Raw genomic sequence first — 14,537 nt, forward strand, 5'->3', positions numbered from 1 at the left:
TTGCTACGTCCTCCTGCCTTTTTTTGAAATAGATAGGTTGTGTAACACATGAAGAACTTAAACACAGAATGCCAGTATGTGCAACTCACCCTAGAAAAGTTATTTATTTGCTGTTTGCTATTGTAAAATCTGGCTGCAAAACTGAGCTTACCAGTTTAGACTGTGCTAAGTCTGGCATGGAAATACCTCCTGACAAGAACACGGGTTTGTTCATTCAGTCAGGACTTGATGCTCACCTGCCAGGTCCCACACAGCACTGCTTGCTACCAATGTCGGTGAGCAAGCTAGATACAGCTTTTGTCCTTGGAAAGTTCATAGGCAACAAGCCAGCTCATTTTCCTGGTGCTGGAGAATGTGAAATTCCATCAGATAAGTTGTCCATGTGCTGAACTTAACCCTTGAAACTTAAAAATCAGGGCTGGAGAGATGGCTCAGCAGTTAAGAGCACTGACTCCTCTTTCAGAGGACCTGAGTTCAATTCCCAGCAAGCACATGGTGGCTCACAACCATCTGTAATGGGATCTGATGCCCTCTCTGGTGTGTTTGAAGACAGAGATAATGTATGCATATAAATAAATAAACAAATCTTTTAAAAAAAATAGCAAAGAATTTTAAAAAGATTTATTTAGATGATGCCGGGGAATTGAAAACCAGGACCTTGCATGTATTTTGAAAATGCTACTACTGAACTATATCCATAGCCTTTAAATCTGAATAAGGAAGAATAGTTTTGATACTGATTGTCCCAAATTGAAATGTGTGTCTTCACTGAGTGCCTTGGCCTTTCCCTGAGGGCTGGGCACTGGACACTGGTGGATGTCGTCACAGTGGGTGGAGGCTGACTCTGCCTGGCCTGCCAGATATGGCTAGTTGTCCTCTGCTTCCTGAGACATGGTCCCTGTAGCCAGCCAGCACCCCACGCAGTTGTTCATGTATCGCTAATTCCTTTTCCTACGCTCTTGAGTGACTGGAGAAAACAGGAAGTTAGTTACCAAGTCAGCAGCTAAGACACAGGTCTTAATTCTGCTGGCCCCCTGGCTGATTGGGCTTTGCAGTGCTCACTTGAAGCTTACATTCTCTCCCTCAGCTGCACCCAGAAGCCCCGGTGTGTGGTGGCCACTACCTGACCTTGAGCTTCATCCACTGATAGGCTGGTGTCTCAGGGGTGAGAGCCAGCCCAGCAGCTCCGTTGACTAGTCTCCAAAGACAGGATTCCCAACACCTCCTTCCCACCTGTGGAGGCTCAGCGAGCTGTTTCACAGCTGTTCTAACAGTCCTTTGATTCCTTTGTCATTATTTATAGATCCTCTCGGTAATTTTGTGTCTGGACAGAGGTTTTGCCTCAGGAGCCCTCTCTACAGTCCCTTGTCTGGAAAACCAAGTCTCAGCTCTGACTGGTGTTCCTTCTCCAGTCCTGCAGGACCTCTTACTGCTGTGACAGCCAAGGCAGTTGGGAGTTACAGGTCCTCATGGTCACCGAGTGTCCAGTGGAGACTTGATTCACTGCAAGCCTGCAGTCTCCCCAGCTGCTGACACAGCTCCCTTTACACGGTCCTTCTGTCTGGTCCTCTGCCATAGTATGTTTCCTTTCTTCCCTTCAGATTTTGACAGAGCTGGAGCACAGTGGCATTGGGAGAATCAAGGAGCAGAGTGCCCGCATGCTGGGGCACCTGGTCTCCAATGCCCCCCGCCTCATCCGCCCCTATATGGAGCCTATTCTGAAGGTAAAGCACAGATGGCCAGAGTGGGATTCTCACTCTGTGGGGGAGGGGTTGCTTCAGCACTGCTGCACTGAACCAAGTAGATCATTTCTTTAGTCCAGGCTTGGGGCCAGGGCCACATAGCACCTTGAGTTAAAGAGTGGCAGGCACGTCACCAGTTGCAGGAAAGAGTCCCCTTCACGCCTCAGACCCACCAAATGGGCTTGGAAAGGAGAAGTAGGGTAAATAGTGTGTGCACTTTCCCCACGTGAAGACCAACGGGCTTTATCCAGGACACCACTGCAGGTGGGGACATGGTATCATGTGAGGCTTTCTGTGTCTAACACGTGCATCTGGAGGGATGGTGAGCAGAAACAGTTGAAAGAGCACATGAGAAACGTCTTCAAATTGTGTTCCTGCCTGGGCATACACTGGGCTTGTGTTTCAAGAAAAGCTTGGAAGTCCACAGCCCAGAGTCTCCTACATTCACAAGTTTCAAAGTAACTCACGTTTGACCTAGAGGGTCTTAGGGGGGTTTTGTTTTGTTTGTTTTCTGGTGTTAGGGATTGAACCCAGAGTTTGTTTTGTACTTGGGAGGCGTGCTGCCCTCTAGGGGTAAGGTAGCTCTCCTGCAGATTGCTGTCCACACTCATTTTCTCATACCTTCTTCTGTAGGCTTTAATTTTGAAACTCAAAGATCCAGACCCTGACCCAAACCCGGGCGTGATCAATAACGTGTTGGCCACTATAGGAGAACTGGCTCAGGTGAGGGAGCAACTGGCCTTCCACAGATGGAAGGCTGCTCTTTAGCCTGGGGAAAGGCAGAGCACTTCTTTTTCTCTTCATCCTTTTTGTTTCTGTTTTGGTTTGTCCTTATTTTCATTTAGAAACAGTGTCTCACTGTGCTGCCTAGGCTGACCTCAAACTCCCAGAACTCCTGCCTCAGCTTCTAGAGTTTTGGATGTCTAAGTGTGAGCCACCACACCCCTCCTAAAACAATGTTTTCATCCCACAGTCTCAGCCCTCTGCCATTGTCTTCTCGTTTGCAGGTTAGCGGCCTGGAGATGAGGAAGTGGGTGGACGAGCTCTTTGTCATCATCATGGACATGCTGCAGGACTCCTCTCTTCTGGCCAAAAGACAGGTGAGGGCCACTGCCGCTGAGTGTGCTGGGCTCCCCGGGGACCGGGGACCAGTTTCTCTGTTCACCACAGTGTCACCAGTCAGTTCTTGCAGAGGTTGACAGACAGTAAGAGCTTGACATTTTCTTTGAGTGTGGAAAGAGGGCAGAATCTCAGAACAAGCTTTGGCTGTCCTCCTGACCAATCATCTGCAGTTCAATCTAGGCCAAGCATCGCCCCTTCCTCTGCACGGACGAAAATGCAGTCCGCTCGTCAGAGCCCTGACTGGTCAGAGCCCCGGCTCCCGAGTGAGGAAGCAGGCTCGGACACTGATTATGGAGGCAGACAGCTTCCCCTCACCCTCCCAGCCACTGGAGGTTATTAGGGAAATAGTCCAAAGTGAAGAACAGTATTGACTTCCTTCCGTAGCTCCTGTTAGTCATTCAGGATACGAAAGCACCACATTTCTTCTGAGAATATTCTGTATAGTTCTTTCTCTGATTCTTTTTGAGCCATCATCATCTCATTCTGTAGTCGACAAGTAAGTCCGGTTACTTACTGTGTAGTTTGAACTGGACTATCGGCAGCCCTCCAGCTTCAGCCTCCCCGGGTCAGGGAGTGACTGTGGGTTCCTGCTTGATCAGCTGTTTGCGTGTCCTGACTCTGGGACTCCTACTCATGGTCTGTGACTTAACAGTCTTCCGATTGGACAAAAAGAATGCCTGTGCTTTCTTTTCCTGTACTGGTTCAACAAACTGTGGCTGTTCGTCCACCCAGGTGGCTTTGTGGACCCTGGGACAGTTGGTGGCCAGTACTGGCTACGTGGTGGAGCCCTACAGGAAGTACCCCACTCTGCTTGAAGTGCTGCTGAATTTTCTGAAGACGGAGCAGAACCAGGGCACTCGGAGAGAGGTACACAGCAGACACCTGGCCTGCAGGGACTTGAGAGAGGAAGTCATGGCAGTAACCCACCCACACTGGGCGGGACTTCCTGTCTGTCTCTGCTCTGTTGTTGGAATGGTCGTTTATGTGGGAGGTGTGGGGTGTAGAACAGGAGAGTTGTACCTCAAGTCCTGTTTTTTGTTTTGTTTTTTTTTTGTTTTTTTTTTTTTGGTTCTTTTTTTCGGAGTTGGGGACCGAACCCAGGGCCTTGCGCTTCCTAGGCAAGCGCTCTACCACTGAGCTAAATCCCCAACCCTTCAAGTCCTGTTTAATCAGATGTTGGGGTAAATGCTTAGCTGCTTCTTTCCTTCCCTGCCCAGGCCATCCGAGTGTTAGGGCTCCTCGGGGCTTTGGACCCCTACAAGCACAAAGTGAACATCGGCATGATTGACCAGTCCCGAGATGCTTCTGCTGTCAGCCTGTCAGAATCCAAGTCAAGTCAAGATTCCTGTAAGTTAGAACGAGAGTATTGTCAAGCTTGGACTCACATCCCTTCCTGACCATATTTAGAAAGAGTATTGGTCAGATGACTGAATCTCTTGGCAACTTGTGCATGAAGAGCCTGTAGTCCCTGCGTCTGCCTAGCAGGGATGTTGTACCTGATGTATCCAAGTCCTGTGTCTACCCACGGTCTTGTCAGGGTTAACAGGCTAACTTAAGTCTAGGTTACTTTTGACCGCAGGGAGAGATAGGAGTTACCCTGACACCACTGTCACCTGTCACTTTGTTAGTGCTTCTTTTTTATTTATTTCTTTTCTTTCATCCCTGGCCTCGTGGAGAGGAAGGATAACTCTTGTCTTCTCTGTTTTATTGAGGGAATTCAGGACATAGAAAGACCAGTAGCCCCCATAAACCCTGGGCCCTCTCTCTTTGCATCTCGTCTGACAATAGAGACCCCTTGCCTTTTGACGAGTGCACGAGCATGTGGGGAAGCGGATGGAATGTGAGCTCTAGGCCACCATCTACTGGGAAAAGCCTGTTTATGAGGTGAAGGTTCAGCAGTGGGTCTCCCCAGTGCTGTAGCAGAAGATGACTTAAGAAGATGAAACTGTTTGTTCACTACAATCTCTCTAGGTGTGAGTGTTCGGTTTTCTCCATCTGTTTCCTTCTCCCCTCTGGGTTAAGGAAGTGTAGCAAGCTTTTACCTTTGCACCTTGGCCATCAAGAGCAGAACCTAGGGTTCCTCAGCAGCGCCTGCCAACCAGCCCCTCTCCTGCCCCACATCTTACCTCCTCATTGCACGCCACCATTCCCAGGACAGAGTCCTTGCTGTTCAGGGTATGGCATATGCCTGCTAACTTGTCTGTATTCCCTGTGGGACTAGCCAGCTGTGGAACAGATGTTTGCCTAATTTAATTCCCTTTACTTTCATTTGGAGGAGTAATTATTTTATTGATGGTTTCAACTATGAAGTTGTGCACTGTAATGCTGAGAAGCTAGGTTAAACCTAGTAATTTAAAGAAAACCCATCATGTACTGTTTTAGGCTTTGGTGGTTTGGGTAATAGAAAAGCTAGAATGAGTTTTGCTCCTGACATGGAGAGCCTATTCATTGGTTCCTAATAGCCACTTGTCCCATACTCACAGCAGTGTCAGAATGTAGCAGAGAGAATGTATGCGTGCTAATGCCTCTGAGGGGCTTCGCTTGCTATTAGCCTGCTTAGCCTCTCATCAAAGTCCTGTCACCAATACTTATGACTCTCTTTGTCACTTTGTCCTAGCTGACTACAGCACCAGTGAAATGCTGGTCAACATGGGAAACCTGCCACTGGACGAGTTCTACCCCGCCGTGTCCATGGTGGCCTTGATGCGGATCTTCCGAGACCAGTCCCTCTCTCACCACCACACCATGGTGGTTCAGGCCATCACCTTCATCTTCAAGTCCCTGGGGCTCAAGTGTGTGCAGTTCCTGCCCCAGGTCATGCCCACGTTCCTTAACGTCATCCGAGTCTGTGATGGGGCCATCCGGGAAGTAAGTACTTAAAAACCCTTCCCTGCTCACCTCTGCTGCACTGCACCATGCAGACTTATCTGTGCCTCGGCTTCCTGACGCCACGCCCAGCTTGCACTGACACTGCCTCTCCCAACATGGCACCTAAGTGTTTAGCTGGGTCTGTCCGGTTGTCTACTTCATCCCCACTGGATATAGAGAATGAATAGCCCCGTGGAAGGGACAGCATTGCTCTGTAGCTCAGCTGTGGAAGGAACTGCAGGCCAGATTTCTGCTTGTTCCTCATGGCTAGACTTAAATCAGGCTGGGGTGGTTGTTGTTGTGTTGTTGTTGTTGTTGTTGTTGTTTGTTCTTAAGGTTTATTTTTATAAATTTTAATGTTGTGTAGTTGTGGGTGTCTGTGTGGTGTGTACATGTGCCCACAGAGGCCAGAGGCATTGGGCACCCTGGAACTGGATGAGCCTGGTGGGCGCTTTGGATCACACTTGGGTGCTTTGGCAAAGATGCGCTCTTATCCCCTGAGGCCTTTCCAGCCCAGACCACCGTTGGATTGTACTCAGGGCCTCTGACCTGCTAGGCAAGGACTCTACCTCCAGCTGTAACCCTCTCGCTTTTATTCTCAGATAAGAGCTCGGTAAATTCTGTGAGCTGGCTTTGAGCTCGGAGCCCGAATCAGCCTTAAACTTGCAGTCCTCTTGCTTCAGCCTCCCTAGTATCTGAGGAAGGCAAGACAGAATCACATTTTTAGGGACAGTACTATACAGATGAAGTCACATAATTCTTACCAGGTCTAATGGTGTCAGTCTATCCTGTTATGGTTCATTCTAAATCAGAGCATGTGACCAGTACCTGGCAGTGAGCCCTCTCATGTAAGGCTTGCCTTGCTTTGTCACTGATCAGTAATCTGAGGTCACTCTGGAGAGTGACCATGCTGTTCCCTAGCTACATTTCACCCGGTGGCTTTTAGTATTCCTTGGTAACCCTTGAGTCTGGTGCTAAGCTGGTAGCTGCATTGTGGCTTTGTAGTTCCGTGATATAAGGAGTGGATTCATGATGCCTGTACCCATGCATGCATGGTGTGTGCACCACCAACACACACACCTCACTCTGGGGTCCAAGGCATGGTGTGTGCACCACCAACACACACACCTCACTCTGGGGTCCAAGGCATGGTGTGTGCACCACCAACACACACACCTCACTCTGGGGTCCAAGGCATGGTGTGTGCACCACCAACACACACACCTCACTCTGGGGTCCAAGGCATGGTGTGTGCACCACCAACACACACACCTCACTCTGGGGTTCAAGGCCAAGTGCAGTTCCTACTATGTTAGAATGGCCCCTGGGGGTTTGTAGGCTGTGCTCTGCTTGAAAGACTGTGCTTAAGTCCATTGTCTTCCCCTCCGTGAAAGACTTAGAGGAAGGCTGTAACTTTATAAACTGCTTCCTGACTTTGTGGCTAAGGTACAGAAAGGGTGGGGTTTTGTTTTTTAATCCCTTTTTAGGACAGGATCTCTATGTGTTGCCCAGGCTGGTCTTAAATTTCTGGTCTCAAGGGAATCTTCCTACCTGTCCGGGAAGCCATGACTTGAGTTCTCTGCCGCCATGACGGGTTTTCAATTCACTTTTGTGCTTTGGTCTTAGAATTGTCAACCTCATTAGATTTTTAACTCCATTAGCTACAAATGCTCCCAGACTTTCATTCTAGATAGTTACACACTCTGAAAAATACAGGGAGTTTGGATGTTTTTCATTCTAAGCTGTAAATCATTCACTAGTATTTTCCGTGCGTCGCTGGGTCCCCCCTGCAGTGCTGTTTGAGTGGAAGGCGACTGCAGAGATCTACCCGCGGTGGTGATTTTCATGCTGACTTTTAACTGCTGTTTCGATTTTACCACTAGTTACAACTGTTCCTGTTGTAGGGTTTGAATTAATGGTTTTCAGAGTTTTTAAACATTCCTTTATAGTCTTAAATTATTAAAAGATTTTTTTTCTTTTTAACTATGAGTTGACACTGGATTTACCAAACACCTTTCTTTCGTTTTAATAATCATCCATGTCTTTTTCTCCTTTAGTGTCTTGGTATGTTACATTATGTTGAAATAAGTTCTAATATTCTTCGTGTTCATACTACTCTGGTTATGAGAGATTTTTAACCTACCAATACTGTATCTGATATTAAATTTAGAATTTTTTCATGAAATAGAATTAGTCTGTTATTTAGAAACAGCAGACTCAAGATTCATTTAGCTTTTTTCTCATTCTTAGGGGGTCTTAGGACAGCTTCAGTCTTGTCTGTGGAACAGTGGCTCTCCTAGATGATAGCACTGTCATTGTGAGGACGCTCTTGTCCTGCTGATGGTTTATATCTCCGTTTCTTGCTGGAGATTCACCGTAGTTTGGTTTGTTTATAGATAACAATTCTGTTGTATTTCTGTCTTGTATCTTTGGTTTTTTATCTCATGAATCTGTTCTTTATTATTAGTTTCCTCAATCTACTTTTTTTTTCTACTAAAAAAGTTAGTACTCCTGAAATGACAGAGCAGATAAAAATGTTTCTCACGTGAGCCTCACGACCAGAGTTTCTTTCTCAGAATCCCTGTAAAGGTGAAAGGAGAGCGCTGACTCCCTAGAGCGTCATCTGGCCTCTGTATGCGTGCTATGTGGCATGCTCATACCATTCACCCACAATAATAAACAATTGTTTTAAAAAAAACAGCCATGTCCTGGCCAGTGGGTGTGCACAGACTGACAGACAGACAGACCCAGTCAGGTGAGGCCTGGTCATGTATTCCTGTAATCCTGGTACTGATGGTGCCGCAGGATCAGCAGTCTAAGGCCAGTGTGGTCCACATGTGACTCGCAGGTACAGAGCCTTATATTAGACAAGTAGGTCTCTGTTACCCTTGTTTCTTTCTTATTTTTGTTTTTTTCTAGACAGGGTTTCTCTGTGTAGCCCTGGCTGTCCTGGAACTCACTCTGTAGATCAAGCTGGTCTCAAACTCAGAGATCCACCTGCCTCTGCCAGGATTAAAGGTGTCACCTCTGCCCAGCATAAACATCTTTTTTTTTTTTTTTTTTTTTTTGGTTCTTTTTTTTGGAGCTGGGGACCGAACCCAGGGCCTTGCGCTTCCTAGGTAAGCGCTCTACCACTGAGCTAAATCCCCAGCCCCAACATCTTTTTTTTAAATGTGTGTGTCAGGGGGAATGTTCTTGGGGAGGGAAGAAGGTGTTTGATCTCCTGAAGCCTTGTTTGATCTCTTAGAAGCTGCCCAACATGGATGCTGGGAACCAAAGTAGGTCCTCTGCCAGCTTCGTGAACCTCTTTTTTTTTTTTTTTCTTTTTCTTTTTTCCAGAGCTGGGGACCGAACCCAGGGCCTTGTGGTTGCTAGGCGAGCGCTCTACCACTGAGCTAAATCCCCCAGCCCCCTTCATGAACCTCTTAACCAAGAGGTTATCTCCCACTCCCTCTTTCCTCCTTTTAAACTCAGTCTGTTAGAACTCTAAGTTTATGGGAGGCAAACTCCCAAGGATTGCCTTGCGTAGCTGCTTTTAAAATATTTTAAACTTTCAGAGCTTGGGAGATGGTTCAGTGCGTAAGAGGACTTGCTTGTGCAAGTTTGTGGACCTGGGCTTGGGTCCCCAGCACATACATGTGTCTGTTTAACTTAGCTATCTCCACACTGGGCTGAGGCAGAGGAAGGATGGCTGGGACTCATTGTAGACTGCCTAGCTGGAAAACAGCTTCAGGTACAGAGACATGTACATATACCACTCAGAAATGACACATGTTCTCGTGTATGCAAGCACACACACACACACACACACACACACACACACACACACACACTTTACTGTTTAAACTCTGAGGTAAGGGTTTAGGGAGATTCCACAGTTGGTAAAAATTCTTTGCTATGCAAACATGAAGACCAAAATTTGGATCATCAGAACCCATGTAAATAAAGGCTGGATGGACATGGCAACTCCTGTGATCTTTGTGCTCACCAGGCAGAGACAGGGCCTCCCCACAACAAGCTTGCTAGCGAAATCAGCAACCTCCGGGGTTAATTGAGAGGCTTTGCTTCAGTGTGTAAGGTAGCAAGTAACCAAGGAAGACACACTATATCAACCTGTGGCCTCCACATGCACACCCACACATATGCATACATACCCCACGCGTGTCTTTTTATGTGCATGAATGTTTTGTCTGCATGAACGTTTTGTCTGCATGTATGCATGTGCACCACATGTGTGTGTGCCTGATCTCTTGGAATTCAGAAGAGGGCATTGAATGCCCTGGGACCTGAGTTTTAGACAGTAGTGAGCTGCCATGTGGGATTGAACACATGTCCTCTGGAAGAGCCAACTCTCCAAACCCCTCCACATGCATCTTCATGTGCAAACATACCATGCACATACACATACCCCTCAGAAATTCTTTAAGATAAAAATGACATACTGTAAAGTTGGCTGTTTTGATTAAAGTTCATTGGGTTTTAAGGCATCAGACTGTGCGGTCACTACTAACAGTCTTAAGAATGTTCCCAGAAATCACTGCGGCCGTAAACCTCCTCTCCTGGTGGCAGCCATTCCCATTCCTGCTGCGTCCTAGAGCAGCCACTCATCCCCCCGTGTCCCTGAGTGCCACTTCTCCGAAGAGTTCATACGACTGATGGAAAGATGAGGCCTCTTATGTCAGGCCTCTCTCTTCCTTTCTCTCTCCCCGCTTTTAATACAAGGTATCTTGTAGCCCAGACTGGCCTTGAACTTACTCTCTAGCCAGAAACCCTTGATCTTCCTATCCCCCTGCCTCTGCTTCCGAGTGGTTGGCTTACAGCTGTGTGTATCAGCCCAGTTCCTGCAGTGCTCGGATGGAACCTAGGAGTCTGTACACACTAGACATTCTCCCAACGAGCTCCATCTGCAGTCCTGTGTCTAGCTTACTTACTCAACATAGTGCCTCTGGGCTTGGTCCATGTAATATACATTAATAGTTTGCTCCCGGGGTTGGGGATTTAGCTCAGTGGTAGAGTGCTTGCCTAGCAACCGCAAGTCCCTGGGTTCGGTCCCCAGCTCCGAAAAAAAGAAAAAAAAATAGTTTGCTCCCTTCTTGCTGAGTAACATGAATTCTCTTCAGCATTCAGAAGTCAGTCCTTTCTAACTTTATGGTTTCTTCTTTCTCCTTTGACTCATTCACAAGTGCTGTTTTATTCCTATACTTAGATAGCATTGATTTCTACATAATTGCATCGGGTTTCTCATTCTTTGCTGTTTGCTGAAGTGGCCTGAATGGTTTAGTTGTTTGATTGATTTTCACCGATTTCTCATATGCTTGTACTTGATACTGTTATCCACAGGATTTTACATTTATCACTGTACCATGTTGAGATCTCGTGTCCGTGTGTTATGTGTATGTTAAGGGGGGGGCTGTTAGCATGTTTTGGGGCACATGTGTGTGGGGTGCATGTTGATATGTGTGCACTCACATGGAGGCCAGAGGTTGGTATCAGGTATCCCCTCCCTCTCTCTCTCTCTGTCTTTCTCTCTCTCTCTCTCTCTCTCTCTCTCTCTTTCTCTCTCTGTTTTACATACTGAGGTGGCAGGGATCTGAGCACAGAGCTCGCTGATGCAGTGAGTGTAGCTCTTCGTCTTGTGCAGTGGAAAACACCATGCCTGCCTGTATGTTCTTGGATACTCGTATTCTACAATCCAGTCCTGTGCAGGAGTTTTGCCTACTCAGCCATTACCTCAGTCCTGTATTCTTTTTTTTTTTTTTTTTTTTTTTAAGATTTGTTCATTTATTTAATGTATGAGAGTACACTGCCGCTATCTTCAGACACACCAGAAGAGGGCAGCGGATCCCATTACAGATGGTGTGAGCCACCATGTGGTTGCTGGGAACTGAACTCAGGACCTCTGGAAGAGCAGTCAGTGCTCTTAACCACTGAGCCATCTCTCCATTCCCTCAGTCGTCTATTCTCAAGTCTTTGTTAAATTTATCTAATAGGGACAGAGTACATCAGATTTCCTTTTATGTGTTGTTACTGTGTTACAACTGGGGTGTCTCTTTTGTTCATTTGAGAGAGTAACAACAGAGCAATGGAAAGATGTCCTCCAATCCACCTTGGTACAGCAGTGGGTTATTGAGGTTAGAGAAACAATGGGTGACTCCAGGCAGCTGCACCTGCAAAGACCCCACCCAGCCTCACAACTCAGGTTTACACAACTTGGAAGTGGCCACAATAGGCGAAGTCTTCCCCTTCTAAGGTTTTCTGAGCTTCTTGAGTCTTGTGAGCATTTTATGAGTTTCAGGAGTTTCCCTCTAGGAGGGAAAGTTTCAGTCCAGAGGAAACAGAATGCAGTATAAATTTTATTTATAAATTTATTTTATAAGTTTTATTTTTCATTTATTTTACAGTTTTCTTTTTACTTTTCTTTTTGTTTGGTTTGTTTATATGTTTGGTTTGTTTGGGATTTTTTTTGTTTTGGTTTGTTTTGGTTTTTGTTTTTTTGAGACTATGTTTCTGTGTAGGCCTGTCTCTCCTGGAACTCACTCTGTAGATCAGGGTGGCCTGGAACTCCCAAGTGCTGGCATTAGCCCGTATGTGCTACCACTCTCTGGTGTTGTATATTCCTGTTTTGATCTCTGTAAGCATCTTAAGTAGATTCCCAATTTTAGTGTGATGATAACTGTTTTCTCTGAGTCCTGGATTAGCCTCATTCACTGCTCTTTGTCTCTCTACTCCCTTCCTCTCTTTGGGTGTTTTGTGGTCCCATTCATCTTTATTTACTCAGTCCCTGGAGCAGCTCTGGAACATCTGAAGGAGTGGAGAGGAGCAGGTGTGCTTTGCCTCTGCAGAGTGACCCAGGATGACTTGAAGTCAGTGTCTGGCTTGCTCCCAGGCCACCCAGGTCGTTAGCCCATGAGAGTCAGCCTGAGATGGTCAACTCTTCTAGGAGTTTTCCTTCCTAGAACTCACATTAAAACTGACAATTTCTTTGTCTCCTTTTGCCAGTAGAAGGGGGTTTGGTTTGGTTTTGTAGGAATTCACTGTTTCTCTTAAAATACATCCCACTCAAGTTCTGGGTATATGCAGAAACTGTTGGATTCTGATGATCTGCTTTCTAATGCATTAATCCAGTTTTTCTCAGTGGGAGGAGGATTCAGAGATTAGTCTGGAGAGGAGCAGTCAGAGCTGTAAAGGCCTGGTTAGGGAGCAGAAAGTTAGTTCTGTTATCTGCCATATTTAAACATGATGCTACTGACTATTCTAGAATGGATCTTACTTGAAGATCAAGGAGCTTCTCTACCCGAGCCTTTTCCAGTCCCTGCTTTACTTAGGTGGTAGCAATTTCTGACAGTTTTAGGATGTCACCTGCTGGGTTTGGTGTCTCACGCCTATGATCCCAGTATGTTGGTCTAAGACAGAGGCTAGCCTAGGCTACAGAGTATCCCATTCCTCTCTGAGTTAGCTGCTTATTTTGGCTCATAATTTCTTTGAAATATCTACAGACCTAGTTAAGAACTGGATATAGTAATGGCGTGCCCAGAACCCAGCACATGAGAAACTGAAGCGGGAGGCCAGAGGGCCAGAGTTACTTTAGCTGTAGCAGACCAGGGCCAGTCTGGGCTACAAGATGCTGTCTACAAAAAAAAAAGTAAATAATTTATTACTTACAAATTGATTATATTCTAACATCTACAATGAGGTGTTTATATTTAGTTTAAATTAATTAACGTATTTATTGAAACAGGGTTTTACTCTGTAACTCTGGCTGGACTATGTAACCCACTATGAAGATCAGTCTGGCCTTGAAATCCAAAACCCACCTGCCTCTGTCTCTTGAGTGCTGGGATTGAATATTTTGGAAAGTAACAGTAACAAATTAGGGCCAAGTTACATCTGTAGTTGGCTAATAATTTCATGTCAGGTTTATCTGTTTTAAGGTAAGGCTTCTGTAGCCCTAGCTGTCCTGGAGTTGGTTATGTCAACCAGGCTGGCCTGGAACTCAGAGACCCAAATGCCTCTGCCATCTAAGTGCTGGGATTAAAGGTGTGAATTATCATGCCTGGCCTCATGACCAGTTTTTTTAAGAATTTAATGACCAAAATCCTATGCTTCTGACTCCCACATCGCACAGAGCAGTCGGTCCCCTGCTCTGATGCCTTACATGTGTGGCCTAGAGTAGCACTTGGGGACACAGTCTGTGAGTACAGTACTACTGTCTGCAGTTTACCACTGGAGGCAGGGTACACGAGGTGAGAGACAGTATAGACCAACCTCTGCCTTGAGCTCCTGCCATTCAGTCCAAGTGTGTAAGATCCTTGCCCCTTCTCCACTGTGGGTTAAGTTTACTGGAGCATAATTTCGGTGTGGGCTGCCGTGGAAACCAACCCCATAGCCTGTGAGTTCTGCTTCCTTCAGGTACCAACTTGTTGATGTCTTGTCTGCCTCAGTTTCTGTTCCAGCAGCTGGGAATGCTGGTGTCCTTTGTGAAGAGCCACATCCGTCCCTACATGGATGAAATAGTCACCCTCATGAGAGTAAGTAGAAGTTACTCTGCCTAAGCGGCTCATTTGCACTTGGGTCCAGGGATACCCAGAAATGAGTTGGAATAACAGATATTTCCTTCATGGGTCACTGAATGACTGTAAAAAACGGGGCTCGACCACCACTGTGTTGCCACTGGATTCTGAGGAACAGGGTAGATGGGGATTGATTCTGCATGCTCCCAGCTCCCAAGTACAGAATGTAAGTGTGACATCGGAAGAGAAGTCCTGAAATAATTGTTCTGCCAGAGACATTCTTGAATTATTTGCC

At 46.4% G+C, this 14,537-nt stretch overlaps 1 protein-coding gene across 2 annotated transcripts in view; it reads left to right on the forward strand.

The window, feature by feature from the left end:
* The window catches only part of Mtor (mechanistic target of rapamycin kinase), a 109,777-nt gene that overhangs the window by 17,971 nt on the left and 77,269 nt on the right, over positions 1–14,537 (forward strand). For both annotated transcript variants that reach the window (XR_015620050.1, NM_019906.2), the window contains 7 exon segments: positions 1,602–1,724; positions 2,376–2,465; positions 2,750–2,842; positions 3,597–3,731; positions 4,082–4,211; positions 5,482–5,732; positions 14,174–14,260. Coding sequence is in view for 1 of the 2 variants with exons in the window: in NM_019906.2 (NP_063971.1) it covers positions 1,602–1,724; positions 2,376–2,465; positions 2,750–2,842; positions 3,597–3,731; positions 4,082–4,211; positions 5,482–5,732; positions 14,174–14,260 (909 nt within the window). In the remaining variant the exon portion in view is untranslated.

The sequence above is a fragment of the Rattus norvegicus genome, chromosome 5, assembly GCF_021556685.1.
Source record: "Rattus norvegicus strain SHRSP/BbbUtx chromosome 5, alternate assembly SHRSP_T2T, whole genome shotgun sequence".
In the NCBI taxonomy this organism is placed as follows: Eukaryota; Metazoa; Chordata; class Mammalia; order Rodentia; family Muridae; genus Rattus; species Rattus norvegicus.